The following is a 22,989-nucleotide window of genomic DNA, read 5'->3' on the forward strand; positions in this document are numbered from 1 at the left end:
AATTAACCAAATTATAAAGCAAGGTGGGAGGTGGTAAGTGCTATGAGAAAGAGAAGATGTAGAACAGTGTAGAAGGGAGGGATTATGGGTGCCAGAGAGGTGGGGACCATTTTCAGTATTGAAAAAGTGGTCAAGATAAGTCATAAAAAAGGTTTGAGAAAATACAAGAAGGAAGTGAGCCACCTAATACGTGGGGGAAGAGCATCTAAACAGAGCTACAACTTGAGGAGAGGACTGGTGTGTTAAATAAACAGGGCAGGGAGAAAGGCAGGGGATATACCAGGCAGATTACCTAAGATTTGGTGGGTTATTTCAAGGACTGTGATTTTTTTCTGTAAGTGGAATGGAAAAACACTGAGGATTTTAAACAGAGGGGTGACATGATCTGACTCATGTTTTATAAGTATAACTCTGATTGCTGAGGAGAGACTGTCAAATGAAGCAAGATTATCTTTTGCAAATTTTCGAGGCGAGAAATGATGGTAGCTTGGACCAGTGTGGTCACAGGGTCATAGGGTGGCATGCAATCTCCAAATTCCAAATATATTTTGGAGGTGGAGCCTATAGACATTCTTGACGATTGCATTTGGAATAGTATAGAAAGAGATGAATCAAAAATAACTCTGAGGCTTTTGGCCTGAGCAACTGGAAGGAATATCTGCCATCAGCTAAGATAGAAAGGCTGCAGATAGAGCAGAAATTCAAGTTTGGACATGTTGAGTTTCAGATTTTTATTATTTGCCATGATTATGAATCTGAAATTTAGGAAAGAGGTCTAGGCTGGAAGCATAAATTAGGAGATCATTTGCACTGATATTCTATTTAAACCTTGAAATTGACTGAAATCACCAATGAAACTAGTGTAGTTAGACGTGAGGACAAAGGACTGCATTCTGGGGCCCTCCAAGACTGAGTCAGAAAGAAGAGACAAAACCAGCCAAGGAGACTGAGAAGAATAAGACATAAGGTAGGAGAAAACCCAGCAGTGTGTGCTCTGCTGGAGCCACATGGAGAAAAGGTGTTAAGGAGGAGGGAATGAGTTATTGTGACAAGTGCTGGAAAGTTCTTTTTAAAAGTGAGACATGAATCCATCAAATTGCAGTTAGAGACCAGTTCCAATTATTTATAAATAATGAGAAAAATGAATAAGCATTCCGTTCAATTGAATTTAGTCCCTCAAACACATATCAAATGCGTACATATCAAAAAGAAGAATAGGAAACATGGTGAAATGAAAACAGAACACACAGTTTTATTTTCTTTCTCACACTAGAATATTTTATCCTCTACTGCCTCTCACACTTTTTCTCCTGTTAATATCTGTGTATGGTATGCCTTAAGGAAGGTTTGAGAAGGCCATCAGGGACTCCTCCAGCTCAAGTCCCTCCTCAGGGAAACCCACGGTTCCCAGGAGCAGACCTGCTTTCATATACTTGCCAGGCTCAATCACTGGCTGGGAGCAGCCCGCAGGAGGTATGGCATCAGCACAAACACAGTGATGGAATTCAGAGAGCAGGTGGGGAACCTCGGTCAATTACACTGTAGTTCGCCTTCCATGAGGTGCATTCTCATAACCACCAGAGGTACCCTGGGACATCAATAAGGTCTTCTGTCTAAAACTTCCAATGATTTACCTAGTAATTGGTTTACAGCAAGAGCCAAATGTGTTCCACTGTCAGATGGCAATAGGGTAAATTTGGTTTTTTTTTTAACATTTTACTTTATATTGGAGTATAGCCAATTAACAATGTTGTGATAGTTTCAGGTGCACAGCAAAGGGACTCAGCCATACATATACATGTATCCATTCTCTCCCAAACTCCCCTCCCATCCAGGCTGCCACATAACATTGAGCAGAGTTCCCTGTGCCATACAGTAGGCCCTTGCTGGTTATCCATCTTAAATATAGCAGTGTGTACATGTCAATCCCAAACTCACTGACTATCCCTTCCCCCATTTTCCCCCCGGTAACCATAAGTTCGTTCTCTAAGTCTGTGAATCTGTTTCTGTTTTGTAAATAAGTTCATTTGTATCATTTCCTTTTAGATTCCGCATATAAGGGATATCACAATATTTCTCTTTCTCTGTCTGACTTACTTCACTCAGTATGAGAATCTCTAGGTCCCTCCATGTTGCTGTGAATGGCGTTGTTTTCATTCTTTTTAATGGCTGAGTAATATTCTTTTGTGTGTGTGTGTGTGTGTGTGTGTGTGTGTGTGTGTGTGTGTGTGTATATATATACACCCCACATCTTCTTTATGTATTCCTCTATCGAGGGGGATTTAGGTTTCTTCCATGTCTTGGCTATTGTAAACAGTGCTGCAATGAACACTGGGGTGCATGTATCCTTTTGGACCATGTTTTTCTCCAGATATATGCCCAAGAGTGGGATTGCATGGTCACATAGTAGCTCTATTTTTAGTTTTTTAAGAAACCTCCATACTGTTCTCCATAGTGGCTGCACCAATTTACACTCCCACCATCAGTGCAAGAGGGTTCCCTTCTCTCCACACCCTCTCCAGCATTTATTGTTTGTGGATTTTTTGATGATAGTCATTCTAACTGGTGTGAAGTGATACCTCATTGTAGTTTTGATTTGCATTTCTCTAATAATTAGTGGTGTTGACCATCTTTTCATGTGCCTTTTGGCCATCTGTATGTCTTCTTTGGAGAACTGTCTGTTTAGGTCTGCCCACTTTTTGATTGGGTTGTTTGTTTTGAGGATATTAAGCCTCATGAGCTGTTTGTAAATTTTGGAGTCTAATCCATCAGGTAAATTTGGGTACACATTATTACAATAGACTTGGTTCTTCAAGTCTCTTTATTACAACAGACTTTATTCTGAGGTCTCTGCCTCAAACAGCCTGCTCCAAACTTCTGGCCTGAAGTTTGCAAACTAAATTTAAGTCATAACATACCATATCTGCAATTCAATAATCATTACAATCACCAAAAGTCAAGGTCTAAGAGCAAACTGATGTCATCTAAGAACACCATATACTCCAGTTTCTCCAGTTCCTGACTAGAGCAAGGAAGCTTCTGAAAACATGTAAGTGTCTGAAGAGTCATATAGCTTTACACTTAGAATACCTGAGAAAATTAGATAAATTGACTTTGGTGAAAGACACAACTCTGTAGGTGCCTATCACAATATAACAATAGGATATTATTATAAAATAATATATTAATATAATATAAATTAACATAATTTTATAGTAATTATATATATTATAAACATATCAGTATCAACACTTCTAAGCAATTTAAATTTATTTTTACTCATTTAATTTTCACAACACTATGATGTAGAAAAATTATAATCACCATTTGTAGATGTGGAAACTCAGACACAAAGAGTTTAAGTGCCTTGCCTAAGATTCCACAGCAAATAAGTGCTAGAGTCAGATTTGAGCCCGCGTACTCAGCCTTCAGAATCATGCTCTCAACCATCCACTGTACCTCTCCTGTACCTCCTCTGCCAATGCCGCTTTAGTAGAACGTGGCATAATACAGTCTCAGTGAAATCCACAGAAATCATAAGCTCTGAACGTACCATGGCTCCATCTTAATTGCAGGAAGAATTACATTAAACTCACAATTTATGAATTCAGCCAAGACCTGTAATTTCATCAATATGATCATGCTAATGGACAGGGTTTCTCAAACTGTAAGTTAATTCCCATTAGCGGGTCATGACTACTATTTTTTAAAATGAAGTAAAACACCAGAAATCATTCAATGTAATAGAGGTGAAGTGTGTGTATGTGTGTGTATGTGTGTGTGTGTGTGTGTGCTGGTTTCAGAAATGATTTATTAACTAAAGTTTGTGGTTAAAAGAAAAAAAAATAAGTCTTTGTTCAAGGAGCCAACAAATCCTCTTTTAAGAAGGGTTAATTCTATTGCCTCCCTGTGGATCACTAGCAATAATGGCACTGGACAGTCAACACGTTTTAACCTTTTAAGGAGGAAAGCTTGGAGTTTCATCTGAACCAGATAGATTATACTCAGAACTGTAGCCGCCACTTAGCCTGTCTATGAGAAGGTAATAAGGTAGAACGTGGAGTCTTGAAAATTAACCCTTGGGAAATCCCAGGGGAATTAATGCCATTGGTTATTTAATCAGCCATCTCATTCTCTACCAACACAACCAAAAGACCATTCATCCTCACTAGAACACTTGACACTGGAAAAAGCAACTAAGTACCGAGGTTTGAGCTAGTTCCCACTCTTGTATTTAAGATTCCTTTTTCTGCCTGCTCAGTGCACGAGCCTGACATTTTTCTTTGTTCTTACGGGCATATATCTAGCTTCCTCCCACAGATCTCTTGCCTGGCAAGAACAGAGTCTTAACATTATTCTCCCCCCACAAATGTCAAAAATGCATAAGCATGCAGCGCGTGCTGGGCTGTGGGTGACAGAGAGAAAGATACAAGGCAGTCATAGGCAATATCAATTTCTTTCATGCAATTATGCATGGGCTTCACACTCCTAAGGGGGCCATAATTGTAAGAGGTGCCTCTTAGTTTATCCAAGCAGTCAGCTACATCTTACTGCATACCCACTGTGGTGAGAGCTTCGTGTGGTGGATGGTGGGAATTACAGCCCTCACACTCCAGGAGCTTGCAATTCAGTGTAGAGACAAGGCAAACAGGTGTGATTAAAAGATATTACTTCATATTTCAAGAAAAAGAGAATTATTTTTCAAAAAATGTTCAAAATACAAATTACATTTTATTACAGATTCACAAGAATAAACGTTGTACACTTATAAAACATATAATTATCTATGTTTCCTTGAAATTTATTGAGATTTATGAGTTTTGAATAATAAATTTTTATTTATTATTTTTTTGTTTTAGTCCTTCTGACTAAAGGTGGCAAATGTTGACTTATGCAAACAAATAATAATAATCAATTTAAAATTAACATTTGCCGTGGTAAAAAGAGCATAGACAGTGGTCGAAATGCATCCAAGCAGCAGTTACTCTAGAAAAGGCCTACAACTGTAAACCACTGCTGAGATAAAAATGAAGGGATCTTCTATTATTTTTTTCCCCAGTTCTTCCAACCAAAGTCTCAACTGCAATCTTTCCCTTTGACCACTAAGAAACATTATAAAATCTGAAGTCCTGTGTATTTATGTCCATTTTAAGTATTTATAGTGAAAAGTATCACGATCACTCAAAGTTGTAATATCTAGACTGTGATTAATGCTTCTGCATTGATTTGCATTCTTATGGGATGCAGAACTTCATGCAGTAGGTGATACAGTCTGTAGCCTAAGATGAGAAACTTGCTCACGTTTTTTTGGCCAGTTCTTGAAGGTATACTACTAACACCCACGTTTTCTCATTCCAAATTTAATCATCTCTACAGGAGGAGATAGAATGAACTCATGATTTAATGTATAACTGTATGCATCCCATTATTCAACAATAAGCAGTTTTTTACAGATCATCAGAAATGCAAATTGTTTGAATCTGCAAAGAAATCCAGTAAGAAGAGCAAATACTATCATCTGACGCTACATTTATCATTTTCCTACAGTTAACACTCTACAACCAGATGCGTCACCTACCAGAATCCCTACATTATCCTCAATATCAGTAACAATTCTGGAAAACATCTCCCAGTCTCAAGGTATGACTTGTGTGTGTATGAGTGGAAGCTTGCTTCGCCTGACCCCTCCTCACCAAGAAAACCTCACCCATTTAAAAAACAGCTTATTGAGGTATAAGTTATACACAACAAAACTACACATCCTCAAACAAGGGAGGGGACACGAGGAAACTTTTGGAGGTGATGACTCTGTCTAGTACCTTGATTGTGGGGATGGTTTCATGGGTATATGCATGTGTCCAAACTCATCAGATTGTATACATTAACTCCCTACCAATCTTGAGTCATGAAACAGAACTCTTTCAGAATGAGATAAAATGTTTTCACTCCAAGACTCATACCTATAAATCACAGAGGCTTACCTAAACGGGGAGTGGGGGAGGTGGGGGGAGGATTGTGAGAATTGGCACACATTAACCAAAGGTGACCTTTTTTCTTTCTTAAAATAATAGGCACTGAGAACGCAAAAAATGCAAGCTCTTCTTCAGCCAGCCCCTCTTATTCCAGTGAGTAATACGTGCATCTTCATTCAAGGCAGTAGAACTGCAGAAAGTTTGAATGTTACCCATAAGGGAAGGGATTCAACTATAGACAGCCTTTTCTCAACTTTACTGAACCTGCAATCCCATTATAATCCTATATAATTGCTACCTGCTTTGAAAGTTTCCTCCCATTGAGTCTGGTTTTAATAAATACACTTTGGGGATTTTTTTTTTTTCTTACCTTAGTGCTAAGCAGCTACCACCAGGGGTCAAGGTGAATTGATGGGACTAATCTCTGATAAGCCAAAGTGCATGGGCAGAGATTCCATAAAAGTGAATTTTCACCTTTACAAAACTTTATCTTAATGTTAAAAATGGCCTTTTCAGAAAAGTTCCATTTTAGCAAAAACATATATATGTCAGCCACTGTTTATGCTAGGACTGAATAGAGAATATTCATTAATTTCCCTGAAAATTAAGAATAAGATGAATATATATGAAGCTGTGATAATAAAAGATTATCTTAGGTTTAGGTAAAGTCATTCCATTCAATAAGTCAGTATTGCATTTATTGAGCTGCTGATTCATGCCATCTTCATTTTGGGAGGCACTAATGATCTCATGTAAGGTCTAATATGAACCCAGCAGAACTTACTTAAAACAAATATTTAACCATAACAGTGAAGTGTAACCCACCCTACAAATGAATCTCCTAGCTATTCTCAATCCCCCGGTAAATATAAGGAGTACATATGCCAGCAGATGAGAACACCTAACTAAATAGTAACTATAACATCTATATCTCTACTTATATCCCTATGACAGCTTTTTCCTTTCTTCACTCTTGTTTTAACCTGGGAAATGACTGTCAGAAAAGAAGGCAGATGCTAAAACAAACAAACAAACAGCAAAGACCTTCTTTTAATGAGAACAGCAAAAACTCACCCTAGTTTACTGTAGCAACACCACTCCCCCAAGCAGACATTCACAAATACACACATGCTTATCTTTCTTGGACCATATTGTTCCACCATGATATCCATCTATATCCACTTATGTTATTGTATGCCTTTTTAGTCCTAAGGTATTTTTACAGAAAGATATTAGTGATTTTTTTTTTAAGAAGCCAGCTTTATGACTAGAGCATTTCCACTAGAACCAGTAGAGGATATATATTTCTTTTTCTTCCAGTTTTATTGAGATATAATTGACATACAGCACTGCATAGGTTTTAGGTGTACAGCATAATGATTTGACTTACATACATCATGAAACTTATCACAATAAGTTAGTGAACATCCATCACCTCATATGGATACAAAATTAAAGAAATAGAAAAATGTTTTTTCTTGTGATGAGAACTCTGGGGACTTGCTCTCTTAACAACTTTCATATGTAACATACAACAGAGTTAATTCTATTTATCATGTTATACATTAAAACCCTAGTGCTTATTTATCTTATAATTGTAAGTTTGTGCCTTCTGAATGCCTTCATCCAAGCTATGTATTAGTAACTTCACTATAAACTAGTAAAGAATATAAAGTGTGAATATGGTTCTGACCATAGGGGACAGCTTCTTCCTGGCCAGTCTCCCACCTCCTCATTCCTTCAGTCACCAGGAAAGTGGGAACTGTCTTCCTTAGGTTTGGAGTTTTATTTCAGAAAGGCTACAAGACTGACATCAAGTGGATACATCAGAAATGACAACTAGGGCAAAACCCAGGAATCAGATAATTATCTTCTTTGCTTAAAAAAAAAAAACTTCTTTTAAATAAAATGATGTTTAAAGAAGAAAGGAAGCATACATGCTTTTCCTCAGTTCATGAATGATTTGTTGTGAAATTCAATAGCCACTCTAACTGACAATGTCTCCAATACTTTTTAGGTATCATTTTGCCTGTGGTTATTGCTTTGATTGCAATAACACTTTCAGTCTTTGCTTTGGTGGGTTTGTATCGAATGTGCTGGAAGACAGACCCAGGTAGGTAACAGTGTTTTGTTTCATTTTGTTTTCCTAAAAGGAGAATAAACATGCTTAGTCTAAACTTGAACTTAAACTCTTAAGAGGAGAGAGGCATTATACACAGAAACGAACTGCTGTATTGCTTGATCACAGAGGTAGAGGGAAAGGGGCAGAGAAATCCACTGAATGCCGGTGAAGGTAAGGAGTAGAAATTAGCTACTGATGGCAAATAATATTGAATATGGACACATTTTTTTAAAATGAAAAAGCCCTGGTTTTGTGGGTGGTCAGGGGAATACGGTAGTAAAGAAGGCATAAAGTGACATGCGTTAACTATAGCGAAGATTTGTTCCATTTCCGTATAACAGAAAATAAAGGGAAGTATCGCTAAGAATTTCACTTTGGGACCCATAATTTCAAGAAGAGTGTTTTGTGACTTACTTCCCTCCTGGGAGGCACAGCTGCCTTCCTATGAAGGTGTCTTCCACAACTGTGTGTTCTGCTAATTGAATCAGTTCCTCAGGATTGGACACTATTGCAATTTTTAGAGGGATTCTAGTCCAACTATTCTTTATTATCCTCCTTAATCTCTCCATTAGCTTTGGAAAGTCTTTCTTCTTTCATTGAAAATGACGCTGCCTTCTTTTACATCCTCACTCTTTTTCTTCTTTTTGCTGCTTCATCTTCTTCTCCCTGCCTCTTGAATATTTATGATTCCCATAATGGCATTACATTTCAAAGTCTTTTTTTAAATAAACTTTTAAACCTTAGGATAGATTTAGATTTACAGAAAAGTTGTGAAGATAGGTAGAGAGTTCCCATCTACCCTTATGATTAATATCTTACGTTAGTATGGTATATTTGTCACAATTAATTGACCAAAATTGATACATTATTAACTAAAGTCCCGATTTTATTGAGATTTCTTTTGGTCTTTATTCAGTCTTTTTTCTGTTCCAGGAACTTGAGGTCTCTTTTTATTTCATGCTTCCTCTGAATCCCCCTCCAGTTCCTGGGAACTCACCTATGTTATCTTAAACTTCAATCTATCTTTCCATTTCAGACACCTTCCTGGTTGTATAATGCAGTGCCATGTATTCTGCTTCATCCATGTTATTCCTTCTCTTGGAATGTTCAGCCCACTGCTTAACTTTTATAACACACCTTAACTTTTATAACACACCTAATCTCCATCTTATCCATTAGAATCTAGCTTAAAAACAAACTTAATCCATATTTTTTCGACACCCCATCTCTTTAAGCAGAGTGGAGTGTTCTATTACTTCTAATTCCATAGAATTTAATGATAGCATTCATCACACTATAATATAGTTACTTCTCTATAAGCCTGCTTCCCCTGAAAGTCAAACATCTTATTCTGTCTAGGCTGCTGTAACAAAAATGCCATAGATTGGGTGGCTTAAACAACAAACATCTATTTCTCACAGCTCCCGAGGCTGACAAGTTCAACCAACACACCATCAGATTTGACGTCTGATGAGCGCACTCTTCCTGGTTTTCAGATCTGCCTGTGTCTTCTTGTGGCAGAGGGGACAAGAGAATTCTCTGGGGTCTCTTTTATAAGGGCACTAAGCCATTCCTAAGGACTCTGCCCTCATGACCTAATCACTTTCCAAAGGCCCAGCATCCTAATACCATCACATTGGGCATTAAGATTTAACATATGAATTTTGAGGGGACACAAACATTCAGTCCATAACTTCAGGCAACCCCTCCAAGTCACAAACTACGTATGACTCACGTGGCATTGTGCATAATAACTAGCAGAGAGAGCCTTATGATACGCTTGTTGAGTTAAATTTTGTAATTTTCAGTAAAATAGAACCTTCCCTTTCCTCACTTTAATTCTAAACAGTTCACTAACAGAACTCTACCTAAGTCTCATATACTGTTAAAAAGTAAAAATGAATCATTTTTATGAGCCACGCTCTTCTTTGTTTACCCCATGGACAATGTGCCCCCAGGACACTAATGAATGCTGTTCCTGAGGCCAATCGCTGACTGTGCAGGGCGCGGACAGTTTGGCGCCTGAGCAAGACAGTGCAAGGGAAAGTAATGATATGAAAACAGCAGTGTTCATTTTAGCTCTTGCTATAAAATAAGAAGAAAACAAATCAACGTCTTTCCCTCTGGGAGTTAGTGAATAAACTTCTTAATAAAGTCTGAAATATGTTTCCTCACTCAGTTTCCAGAGGGGAAATAGCATTTTTATAAATCAGTTTAATTTCTCTAAGTTTCTAAACCACCAATCCTATCTTTTATGGGAACTCAACCAATCTAGTTGAAGCCAGTGGGTGTTGAGTATACAGGATAGGGGAAAAAAACTGTGGGCTAAATCCATCAGTAAAAATACCCTGTAGTGAAAAACTGCTTTGCATAGGAAGATTTGCAAATAAGTTATTTGAAAAGTTGACACTTTCTATTAAAGGGGACTTTATAGGTGAACTGGATTGTTGTTAAAACCCTACTGATGGTAGGGAAGATGAAGTTAGAGCTAGTTGGTGAGCAGCATACCGTGCCATGAATTAAATTCTAGGGATTAAGATTCATGTTGGAGTAACTTAGCCAAGGTGACAGAAATAGCAGTAGCCAAAATTTTCGTGGAGATCAACGTCTTTATAAAACAATGATGGTCAAAGTCAAGAGAATGATATTCAAAAGGCATATCCTGATATGAGCTACCTTAGAGATGAAAAGAAATCCAAGAGATGGGAGCCGAGCCATGGAATAAAATCACAGCAAAATCCGGAATAAAGCAAGGCCCTTAAGTGATTACATTAAATATTCTGCCTAATAGGCCACAGACCAATGCAAGGTTTGACCAGCATGATCTGCTCCCGAGAGGCCATGCTCTTGTGCAGAATGAATCACTCTGCGTTCTCACGAGCCCGGCTTGCTTTCTACCGACCCTCGTGGAACAGCCCGGCAAAGCGGACAGAAGATGAGTTACAGTTAGTAGGCTCAGTGACGTTTTGTAGGGCACTTCTGAGAAGCTGAATCCGTGGGCTTCAGATGCAATTAGAAGCAATAGCAGCATCGTGGCTCACCACAAATACAGAGATTTAGGTCCCCAGAGAGAGCAACATACAAAGAAAAGCCAAAAATTCAATTCTTTGTTTTAAGAAGGTAATTCAATACTCTGAGAAGCATTTGTTTCCAGAGATACTGAAACCTTTTTTGGTGTCTGTGGGATGTACAATAATGGATAATAGTTCCACACAGTGATACGAAACTATAAGATTAAAATTAGTCCAGAGCTAAGTTCAGTGGAGTTGACCTAGTTGAGACTATACCATGAATGGATTAGCTGTGACTGAGGAATGAGTAGTCACCACGTCTGAGGAAATGGTCAGTGGGGCGGGGAATGGGGCGAGAGACTGAAAAGTTAAAAATTGGCTTTAGAGACATCTTTGAGCAAAAAGTGGCAGGGGTCTCAGGTTTTTTGCAGCTAAGCTCCTCACAGCTCTAATAACAATTCCCTCCTCTCCTAGGCACACCTGAAAATGGAAATGACCAGTAAGTAATGTTGCATCATTGTTTTCTTCTAGAAGCTCTGACCCTGTCATTTATATAGAGGAAAGTATTGATCCTCTACTCATACTTCTTCGGGTTTTTCAAGCATTTTGCAGAAGGCATAGTATATGGGGTTTGGCTACCTATTTGTCAGAGAGCTCTCAAGTATGAGAAATTCCAACAACTGGCTCTTAAACTTGGGTAAAGTGGTAAAATCAGAAATCAAAAGTTGCCAAAAAAATCATAGAAAAACATAGCTAGAGTTTTAAAATAGTTTTCCCATTGAAATTTTCAATATGCTTCTCACAATTAGGGAAAAATCATGCCTGCACCTTAAGACAGCTCTGAGTGGCTTTACTTTAACAACAGATGGTTATTTTGCTTCGACTTTACTAAAACAAACAAAGCAGTTGTTAGCAATCCTACCAACTGTTACAGTCAAGGTGCTGCAAAGAGACAAACTATTTTAATGTCAAAACCAAATTCTGTGGTTAAGTTTTCTGTGTTGACCTGACTTTGTAGCCCTTTTTGTGGGTGTTTTTGTATATTCATTGGGATGTGAACTTTAAGAATAATGTCCCAGGCTTCCCTGGTGGCGCAGCGGTTGAGAGTCCACCTGCCAATGGGGACACGGGTTCGTGCCCTGGTCCGGGAAGATCCCACATGCCGCAGAGTGGCTGGGCCCGTGAGCCATGGCCGCTGAGCCTGTGCATCTGGAGCCTGTGCTCCGCAACGGCAGAGGCCACAACAGTGAGAGGCCCGCGTACTGGAAAAAAAGAATAATGTCCCTACACCACCTACCATTCTTAATTAAAAGTAGAGGTTCTTGAGATATCCAAGGAGAGGAATTGGGGTTTGAAACTATTTTGAGTCTGAGAAGGGATAGGTGGGAACTCTTGTTGAAATAGACAGTTCAGACACTATACTGCAGTATCCACGACCTCATGAAAAGGAATTACCCAGAACTCAGATCAGTCCAAAAGGTTTGGAAACATTTCTATGTCTTCCCCTCACAATTAGGAAGTGGAAGCATGTGCAACATGGACCTCATGACAGGTGGGGTTTTTTTTTTTTTTTTCGGCTGTGCCGCTCGGCATGAGGGATGTTAGTTCTCCCACCAGGGATCGAACCTGTGCCCCCTGCATTGGGATCGCGGAGTCTTAACCACTGGACTGCCAGGGAAGTCCCTACGTGACCCATCTTGATGTTTAATTTAGCTGATGATCATCACCATAACAGAATAACAGAGATTTATTGGCTTGATTCCAGAAATGAAAGTGCTATAAAAGTATATGTGTCTGTACATGAAGAAACACAAGTTTTGCCGTAGAAACACACAAAAATATATATGCACGTGTATATTCTTCTTTCTGTTTGTATCATGTTTCCTTTCCTTCACAGATATGTAATGCTAATTACTGTGGCGCTAACTTAATGTTTTCTGTTTCCAAATAGACCTCAGTCCGATAAAGAGAGTGTGAAGCTTCTCACCGTTAAGACAATTTCTCATGAGTCTGGTAAGCTCCCAGATTGTCGATTAGATGAAAAATGGTTATTTCAAAATCTAACTTGGATTTTGTTCATGTGAACATAACCAAAAAGCATAACTTCTCTAGAAAAACTCAATCATTAACTCCCAAGAAATACAAAATTCTCCTATGAAGAAAAGATGAGCCCTAGAAATATCATTTTTGGTAAGATTATTAGACTCTCTGGCTTTTGGAGGTTGCATGCAGATGTGTTCTCAAGAATGGGTGGTGACTAGAGGCATTTTCTATTCTGCAGTAGTGGCAGAAAAAACACTAAGTATGCCGCAGGGTTTTTTTAAAAGTATTGCTGTTGTTTTGTTTCATTTTTGGTAATGGCTGTGTACAGTCAACTGGAACTAGGATTCATCAGTTAAAATGTATATCATATTTTATATCACTTCAAATACTTTAATTGAGCTTCTCAGTAAGGACAAAACACAGTTTCCTACTGATAAAATTTACATTTCTTTTTTCTAGTCTCTTAGGTTTTGATTTTGTTTGGTTTGCAATCTAAAAAGATTTTCAAAATACAGATATGATTTGTATGAATTATATTTGTATCGAAAGCAATGAAAAATGAGATGCTAGATAGTTTTTAAAAATTAAAAAAACACAGATTACATTTTTGTTTTGAGTAAACAAAATATTTAAAACATCAATATGACCAAAAAAATAAAAAGTATATAAATAAAAAGTAATTATGAGTTTTATGAAACAACCTATGTGGCTCTAATTTAAATATCAAGTTACATCAAGACATTTACTATATTCAGTCCCCCCAATTTTACCTATACAAAATACTCCCACAATACATATGTTATGTGAAGTGAGAGCTATCAGATGATAAACGTTATAAATATGTTGCAAAAACGATTTTGTAAAACAAAAGGCTATAAATATAGTCCCAATTGAAGAGCAAGATATCAAAGGCTGAATAAGGTCCCCATTTCAGGTAGGAGATTCTAACTAGAACAAATTACAACAGATAAACAAAAGAGGTTGAAAAGCAAGGGCACCCAAAATCTGCAGCGACATGGCCAAATCCCTCATGGGAGCCATTTTCTCTTAAGAGAGACTTTCATTCTTGTATCTCTTACACATTTCTTTATTCCCACACTGTTCTCTTGAAGGTAACCATATGAATGAATGAAAGAGTAAAATTCCTCCACAGGATAATTGGAAACCACTCACCAGTTTCTCCTGGCTGTTTACCAGCCTTGACTAAGTAGCTGAGCCTATTCTACTTGGTCAAGGTTTAGTCTCCAGGCAAGGAGACTAAACGTGGACCAGTCCTGAGTAAGGTTATGAAGGACCCGGAGTGCGACTACACCATTTATCAAGAAAAGCTCTCAGAATCTGCCTGTGACTTGTGAGCAGCATGACAACCTGTAATTTCATGCACGCTCCTTTATCCCCTCGGGATTTAAACCGAACACTCGGCAGCTTCTGGGGGTCTCCAAGCTGTGGACCAGAAGCCTCCGTATAGGAGCCCTTGGCTCTCCTGGTGAGGAGGGGCCTGAGATCAGGACCACCTGCTCTGCTACCTGTGTCTACCAGGGAAATGACAAGTGACACCAGAATCGCGGCTTTCAGGAGGGGAAATCCACAGAGAAACCTTGTGTTTCTTGGTTGCTAATTTGCTTTCTGATTCTTCTTCAAGGCCCAAGCATAATTCTGTGTAAGCTACTATCTCCCACCGTCATACTAACTGCAATAATAAGTGGGTAGATCACGGTGGGATAGTTAAGAAGACCCTGAACTACCCAAAGTTCCTTTTCTTCATAAGTAGCTTTTCAGGTCATAGGTCTAAGGAGGAAATATTACTATGGAAATAATAAGATCTAGTCTCTGGTACTTTTATTTCTGCCAACCTCAAGTTAGGAAGCACACTTCTTTTAAGAAAATAATCTCTCAAAAGTCAACCTAGCTGATTATAGAAAATATTTGGTAATAGGGGAAAACTAAAACGGGTGACTCTGAGTTGATTTCAGTAGCCTAGAACTGATAATCTAAAACAATGCCCTCCAAATTCTCTTTGTACTACCACAGTTTTTATTAAAGTCTGTCCACCATTAACAGGATTTGATGGTTCCTGAAACACCTGCAAACAAATCTCTTTCTACCTTCTTTCAAAACTTATTCAAACATGCTTTCGTTATAAAATTATGCTCACCACACTCAATAGAAATTACATTATTATAATTATTTTCACTTAAATCTCTCTTCCCTAATAGTGACATCATTCTAAAATATAACTAGAATAGTCTGAAATGATTAGGTTTTATATAAGTTCACAGGCTTAGCCTAAATTTCCACTATCTCCTATATAAAAATTTTTAAATAGTTAAAAAATACAGAAAAAGAATTTGATAGAATATGTGACTATTCACCACTCAGAACTGATGATTGTTATATATTTCATATTATGTGCTACATGGCCTAAGGGACATAGTATTAATTAATGCACCAATGTGGGTAACAACATGAAATTTGAGATTCAATGGTCTTAAGAATTCATTGGATTGGTCAGTATGTCAATTTATAAACTCTGGTCTTATATCTCAAAATCAATTTTGCCATTTTAGAGGTCAATATATCATGTTTCCAAGGAAACAGAGCTCTGCAGCAACTCTCCTTCAGGGGAATGCCAGTGGATGCTAAATTTTCTGGGTTTCTACAAGCCTCTATGTGTAATGGTTATTGTTCTGAGTATTTTCTCTGGATAAGACAGTTCCTTGCCTCAAGTCCTCCTCCTCTAATTGGCCATGGTGTTCATCCATCCACACTTCCTGCTTCTTCTAAATATGTTCTTTGTCAAGCAGGGTTCTTCCGTTGAAAATGTGGCCCATAATGTTTAAAATTTGATTATTTCAATTGGGAGCTTTCTTTAATGTAAAAGAGAAAGCCTACTAGGGTATACACAAGAACGTGCTTTCAGAAAAAAATGAGCACCAAACATAGCAGATCACGGAGTCCTTTATGAGAACATATAAGATGCCACTCAGGTTTAGTAAGAAGTCTTGCCAAGTTAAACATCCTCATGATTTACTACAAAATATACATGTGACATGATGCATTTTCAAGATGATTCCCACTTACACCACTCCTCAGAAAGTTAATGTACATTATCTCATTTTTAACATGTAAGGCTATACAAATATGAAGAAAATTGCCTAAATTAAGGAATACATGATTCCACAAAAGAAAGAAAATACTGTATCACTGAATTTAATTTCAAAGCATCACTTGGTTTTGAACTATTTGGAGGAAGAAAAAGCAGATCTGAATCCATTTATAATTTATAATTTATAATTTTCCTTTGCTTAGAAAACTCTGATAAGTTTTAATTACTTAAGATTAAGTTCCAACACTTTAGCACGTCTACAAGGCCTTTCATGATGTGCCAGATTTCACTTGCTCAAATTTTGAACCACTTAATAACATGTACTTCCCAGATGTCACTCATCTCCTATCCTCTGTGTTCCTCACTGAGCTCAAGCTCTTTTGAAGGAGGAGACAGCACCTTGGTCTCCTTTGTCACTCCCACCTCCCCTCCTACGCATTGTTGTTACTTGAATCTACATGAAAGACACAGGTGATGTGAAATGCTTTGAACACAAATCCAAGAGCAAGTAAAAATGCTTGGGGGCTTCCCTGGTGACGCAGTGGTTAAGAATCCGCCTGCCAATGCAGGGGACACGGGTTCGAGCCCTGGGCCGGGAAGATCCCACATGCCGCAGAGCAACTAAGCCCATGTGCCACAACTACTGAGCCCGCGCACCTACAGCCCGTGCTCTGCAACAAGAGAAGCCACCGCAGTGAGAAGCCTGAGCACCACAATGAAGAGTAGCCCCTGCTCGCTGCAACTAGAGAAAGCCCCCGTGCAGCAACGAAGACCCAATGCAGCCAAAAATAAATTAAATAAATAAATTTAAAAAAAAATGCTTGGAGCCTCTCAGCTCCCCATCATCCTAAGTTAATATTTATCTTTATATTGATGATGGAATAACATGGTTATTTTGAGCAATGTTCCCTGTGCTGCTTTGTACGTCACCAAAGTATTCATGTTGGCCTATAAATTCATTTTCACAAAACTCTCACTGAATTATTTAAACAAAGGACCCTAGAATGTTTTCCTGATAAAATGGCATTTTAAATATATGATGTAGTTTTGCTCAGGCACAGCCAGCTTATGGAACAAGCAAAATTCAATAACTTATTCCCTAGGGCGCCTCTCTTGCTATCACCTCCCAACTCACACCCCCTATCTGCAGGGAGTGAGTTAGCATTGCTCTTCTAGGGTAAAAATAAACAATGGCCGAATAAAGCTCATAAATCTTGGTGAACAATTTCCAGGCAATACCAAGAGGTAAGTTGTGGCTCTAATGACGTTCTTGAAGGGAAATTGGACTTTCCTTGAAAAACAGAAAACAAGCCAAGAAACTTGTATTTTCATCGTTATTCACTCTCTGAACTTATAGATCAAAGCATATCTTCTGCTTTTAGGTGAGCACTCTGCACAAGGAAAAACCAAGAACTGACAGCTTGATGAATCCTCTCCACACCTGGGCAATAAATATGTAAGTTCCCTAATTCCACTCACTGAGATACTCATTAATATCTGTTTTGTTAGCCTGCTGCAGCTCAGATTATTTTTAAAGACTTTTATAACCTGAAAAGTTAATAGCTTGTGTCAGTTAAACCATCATTTTCTATTTGTCTAAAAACAAACTCTAAGAACATTTGCCAGAGAAATAAATGTCTTGGGGGCTGTAGAAGATTCTTCCAGTTGCCCTGCCTACCTCAGGAATGATACAATTCCTCCTTTCTGCCTGTTGGTAATGTTTCCTCGTAGATGCAGTTTGCCTCTGCCTGGGTCAGCATATATATACTTAACAGTGGCAGTTACACAGGGTTCTATTGCTAAGGAAGATTTGCAGGACCCAAAATGACAGTAAAAAAAAAAAAAAATAGTATATGACATAGGAGCTGCATTAAGGTAAGAATGCGCATCACAGCCAAAGGTTGGCTCAGGGAGAGGGGTCCAGAGATGCCAGGTGGGAGGTCCAATTGTCCTCCCTCAGTAAGAACCATACCCAGGTGTACTTTCTCTCTGGAGCCAGGAACCATGGATGTGTGCACAAAGTACCTCAAACAAGGTGATCCAAAATGCACTCTCAGCTGGGGTTTCTTATACAGTAAGTCCCCTACATATGAACCTTCAAGTTGCGAACTTTCAAAGATGCGAACATGCATTCCATCAACGTCAGGCATGAGTGAAATTGCACTCTGTCTCCTATTGCTAACGACCCTTCAGCTCTACCATCTCCCACCTCCTCTCCCTCCTCCAGTCAGTAACTCTTCTTGCCTGTTGACTCGATGCCAGCCCCTGTATGCCAGCTGTTGTACTACTGTACTTTTCAAAGTACCATACTGTAAGAGTAAAAAGGTTTCCTTCATTTTTTGTTTTTTTAATGTATTATTTGTGTGAAAAGTATTATAAACCTATGACAGTACAGTACTATACAGCTGATTGTGTTAGTTGGGTACCTAGGCTAACTTTGTTGGACTTACGAACAAATTGGACTTACGAGCACACTCTTGGAACAGAACTCGTTAGTATACAGGGAACTTACAGAACCCAGATGGTCGTGTAGGCACATTCTTGCTGTATAACTAGATGAGCGACAGAGCCCTCCATGTGTCTCAATGAGACCAGATGCAAGGTGATCAATCTCATTACATTAATTGTTAATCAATGAATAGTTGAAGCCTCTCAAAACTATGATTACAAGCAACTGCTATTCTGTGCGTTCCATTCTTTGACCAGGAGTCAGTGCAATGCAGGTACATGTCTTATTTCAGTAAAACAACTCAGCCCGATTTCAGGCCTGCTGGAATTAACCTTTCCAGCTTAGCATGGGACCGTCTTTTGCTTTTCTAGAATTGGGTAAGAAAAGTTTCTTTTGACTTATTTTTCACAAGCAGCATTGATTAAGTGCCCTCACAATTAGGGTTTGATCATTTTTAGAACCTGCAGAGAAATTTACCCTTTAGCAACTAATAGTAAAAAAGCAAAAGAACAGATAAATAGGTGTATGCCCAGAATTGGCCTAAACACAATGGTAGTCACTCTGGGTAGCGTCCGGGGGGAATATCATTGTTATGCCCACTACCTATGTCTACTTCCCAGCACAAAGACAGTGCTGTTATGGATACTCAGCCAGTGTTTATTGAATAAATCATGCCAGCCATGCTTCTCTGGCCAGGAGCAGGAGATGTAAACAAAGGAGTGTCATCCAGACATGCATCAGTGTCAGAATTTCATCCTTCTCTAGCCAGCAAGGGGTGGGTTAGGATGAGAGGAATCTGGGCCTTTGCCTATCCTTTTGCAATGCACTCTTTCAGACGCAAGATTCAAGAACCTGAGAAGTGTGAGAAATTTGTGGAGACGTGGTCCAGCCCTCTCTAGTATATGGCAAGCTTCCTTCCGTACAAGCTATGGTTTCTTTGCAATCCTGTGGCTAGTAAAAGGATGCCTTCCAGATTGTTAAAATGCTCAAATCTTAGTGACTAATTGTCCAGTTTGGAGGAAGAAGAAGTCTTCTGTTCAGTTGGGAAGAGAAAGAAAGAAGAGTCTCTATGCAGGAGACAGTCTCTATACAGAAGAAAAGGAAGAGTACTGACCCAAACAAGCTCAACAAAATGAATTATTATCCAACTCCCATTCCTTTCAATTTTTGTACTTGAAAAAATGTTCCTAGCCTCTAATCTCATGTCTTTTGATTTGCAGCGGTAAATAGCTTCTGTTGCCTTTCTGAGTAATTGTGGAATTACATAACAATGTTCTGAAGAGTAAAGATGAAAGTAATGGGAAGAAACATATTTGAAATTGGTCAGTTCTATTGTCTATTTGTCTTACTCTTTTTCAATATATTTCTATTAGCAACCATTGTACTTTAAATGTAGTAACCGCTGAGTAATTGCTTCCTCCTAGAAATCAGATATCACCTAGAAATAAGATATCAACTCAGAAATTCAGGATAAATAAGAATGCATTTATCAGAACTAGAAGTTGAGAAAAGAAATTGAGAAGTCTTTGGATTGGTATGCAACCGCAAACACTGATACGGACACATTCACTCATGTTAAAATTTTTCACCTCAGGATAAATTTCTAGATGTATTTAATGCCTGCTGCTTCGTATAACGATCATCTATTTTGTGCTGAATGTTACATTTAATGGAATTCCAAAATACCTTTAATCTATGACCCTTGCCCTCTCTGCAAAGCTTTGTCTAGTGAGAAAATGAAATCGCACATAAGAAATAAGAAAATAGAGAAAAAAGTTAAAAAGCTATATGGGCATGATTGATACAACTGATCAATTCAATCTAGTTCTAAAATCTCTTAAGACTTTTATGTCAACAAGCGGAAGGTTGATAGGAGTTTCAAAAAATATCCTTCACTGCAGACTTACTGCTATATTTAGGGACCATAATTTATTTAGAATAAGAAAATGATTATTTTAGTTTAAGCTTTCCCTGTATAATTCATTTTCCTCCCAGCGACTAGCTGATACCTCCCTCAAAATGGCTGTTAGTGCAAAAGTAACTTGTGGTAAGTTTTGAAGGCCGCTGGAATCAATGATTAGAGATACATTAGCTGTATGTACTTCTACACATATTTGTGCTCACTTATAATGCAAATATGCTCTGTTATCTTCTTCTGAGATTAATTATTTTATGACAAAGTGACAAGGAATTGATCTGCTGTTACATAGGACTTCTGCTAAGGCCAGAATTTTTATGCCAAAATGTAGAGCAGGAAAGCACATCCTTTTCTTACTGATGCCAACAAAAGGTCTGAACAAATTGGTTAATAACGAGTGTGAAGGGACATTAGCTAATAATATCTATATGGGGAAAATATATAAAAAGCTAAATGTAAAAAAAAGTAGAAGAAAAATTTGTTAGGTTGTATTATGTGTCTGATTAAGAATTTTCAGACCAGGAAACAATATAACACAATGGAAATAATAGGAATTCTGCTATATCATGACTTAAAATTTCCAAACATAAAAATTATGTTTGTCATAAATGTGAGACCAATTCATTAATATTTTAAATATACAAAGACAGTTATACAAATCATAAATTTTTTAAATGAGCAAAGGCCAGGAACAGGCAATTCACAGAGGAGGAAATAAAAATGGTAATATAAAATTATAGAAGAGTTCCTGTACTATTACTAATCAAAAATGGAATTAAGACCAAAAAAATTATAACCTTCAAGTACTTGAGTTTTTCTTTTCCTAATTTCTAAAAATCATACTGGTGAAGCAAATAGTATCATATGCTGCATTTGACAGTATAAATTGGATTAACTGGATTAATCTTTCCAAAGAGCAGTTTGGTAATATTCACTAAGAGACTTAAAATATTCACATTTGTCACCTAGTAACTTCACTTTTAGGAAATTTTCAAAAGGAAATTATTTGAAATGTGATTAAAGATTAATATACAAAGAATGGTAGCAAACATTTAGAAACAGCATGTCCAGTGGTATGGAAATTTCAGATAAATTAGGTATGATCCAATCAATGACATTATACAACTAGCAAAAGTGATTATCAAGACAATTTTTAAATTGCATGTAGACATGTCCAAGATATATCTTAAATGAGGGAAAAAACAATTTTAGAACTGAAAAGAAAGTCTTTTGATTGTTCTGAGAGCAATCCTGTGCTTTAGAAGGGAGGAGACCTACTGCCACCTGGCCGCTCCCTCTCCAGTAGGTCTCCTGTCTGTTCTGTTCCAAGCCACCTGCCAGTTTAAGAAGTGAGGGGAGTTTCAGATCAACGAAGAACCAAGGGGCAGCAAGACCAATAACTTGTATGAAAGTCTCATCCCACAGATCCTCAACAAAGTGGAATGTTACCCATTTCTATTTTTCTTGCAGATGCAATTCACTGTACTTCTGTAATTTTCTAAATGATATCCTTGATAATCTAAAAGCATCTTTGTGAACTTCCAGAAAAGCTTAACATGTTCTTCAATTATTTTTCTTACATTTTAAAATGAAGAATGAGGGCTAAAAAGAAAACATCACAAGTAAAGCAAGATTTATTTTCTGATCCTAGTCTATGGCCTTCAACAAATTTCTTTATAATGCTTTGCAGTAGGTTCCACATCTATAAAACCAGGATAGAATGACCTTTTCTCCTAGACCCATTGTGCTTCTTTGCTTATAAAGTGTTGTCAATATGATTAAAGAATCTATCATGGGGGCTTCCCTGGTGGCGCAGTGGTTGAGAGTCCGCCTGCCGATGCAGGGGACACGGGTTCGTGCCCCGGTCCGGGAAGATCCCACATGCCGCGGAGCGGCTGGGCCCGTGAGACATGGCCGCTGAGCCTGCGTGTCCGGAGCCTGTGCTCCGCAACGGGAGAGACCACAGCAGTGAGAGGCCCGCGTACCAAAAAAAAAAAAAAAGAAAGAAAAGCCCTGCTTTACAGTCCTTTCCACAGACTAAGACTTGACCTGGATCCTGTGTCCACTCTCTGGTCTTCCAACTGTCCCGCAAGACACAGTAACCAGTGTCCGGCTCCCGCACTGCAAGGCAGCAATGCAACCATCCCTAGCAAAGGTCCTGCCTCACCGATCATGCCATGAGGGAGCAAGATGCAGGTCTCCACGCTGGTCCACTGCCCACCCTCACCCCCACCATATCATCCTCCTCCCAGACTCCAGCAAACCACCAGCACTGCCATCAGCAGCACGACAGCACCTACCCTGCCATGCCGGACATGTGCCCCTTTCCCAATTAAAGCACAGAAGCTTCCATCTCCTGCTGTTTTGG

At 38.4% G+C, this 22,989-nt stretch overlaps 1 protein-coding gene across 2 annotated transcripts in view; it reads left to right on the forward strand.

The window, feature by feature from the left end:
- The window catches only part of EMCN (endomucin), a 93,946-nt gene that overhangs the window by 67,877 nt on the left and 3,080 nt on the right, over positions 1 to 22,989 (forward strand). For both annotated transcript variants that reach the window (XM_030865592.3, XM_060299758.2), the window contains exons 6-11: positions 5,548 to 5,640; positions 6,072 to 6,125; positions 7,990 to 8,085; positions 11,580 to 11,604; positions 13,057 to 13,118; positions 17,637 to 17,710. In XM_030865592.3, coding sequence (XP_030721452.1) covers positions 5,548 to 5,640; positions 6,072 to 6,125; positions 7,990 to 8,085; positions 11,580 to 11,604; positions 13,057 to 13,118; positions 17,637 to 17,671 — 365 coding nt within the window. In that variant the 3' untranslated portion in view covers positions 17,672 to 17,710. The remainder of the gene's footprint in view (positions 1 to 5,547; positions 5,641 to 6,071; positions 6,126 to 7,989; positions 8,086 to 11,579; positions 11,605 to 13,056; positions 13,119 to 17,636; positions 17,711 to 22,989) is intronic.

This window comes from Globicephala melas, chromosome 5 (genome assembly GCF_963455315.2).
Source record: "Globicephala melas chromosome 5, mGloMel1.2, whole genome shotgun sequence".
Taxonomy (NCBI): domain Eukaryota; kingdom Metazoa; phylum Chordata; class Mammalia; order Artiodactyla; family Delphinidae; genus Globicephala; species Globicephala melas.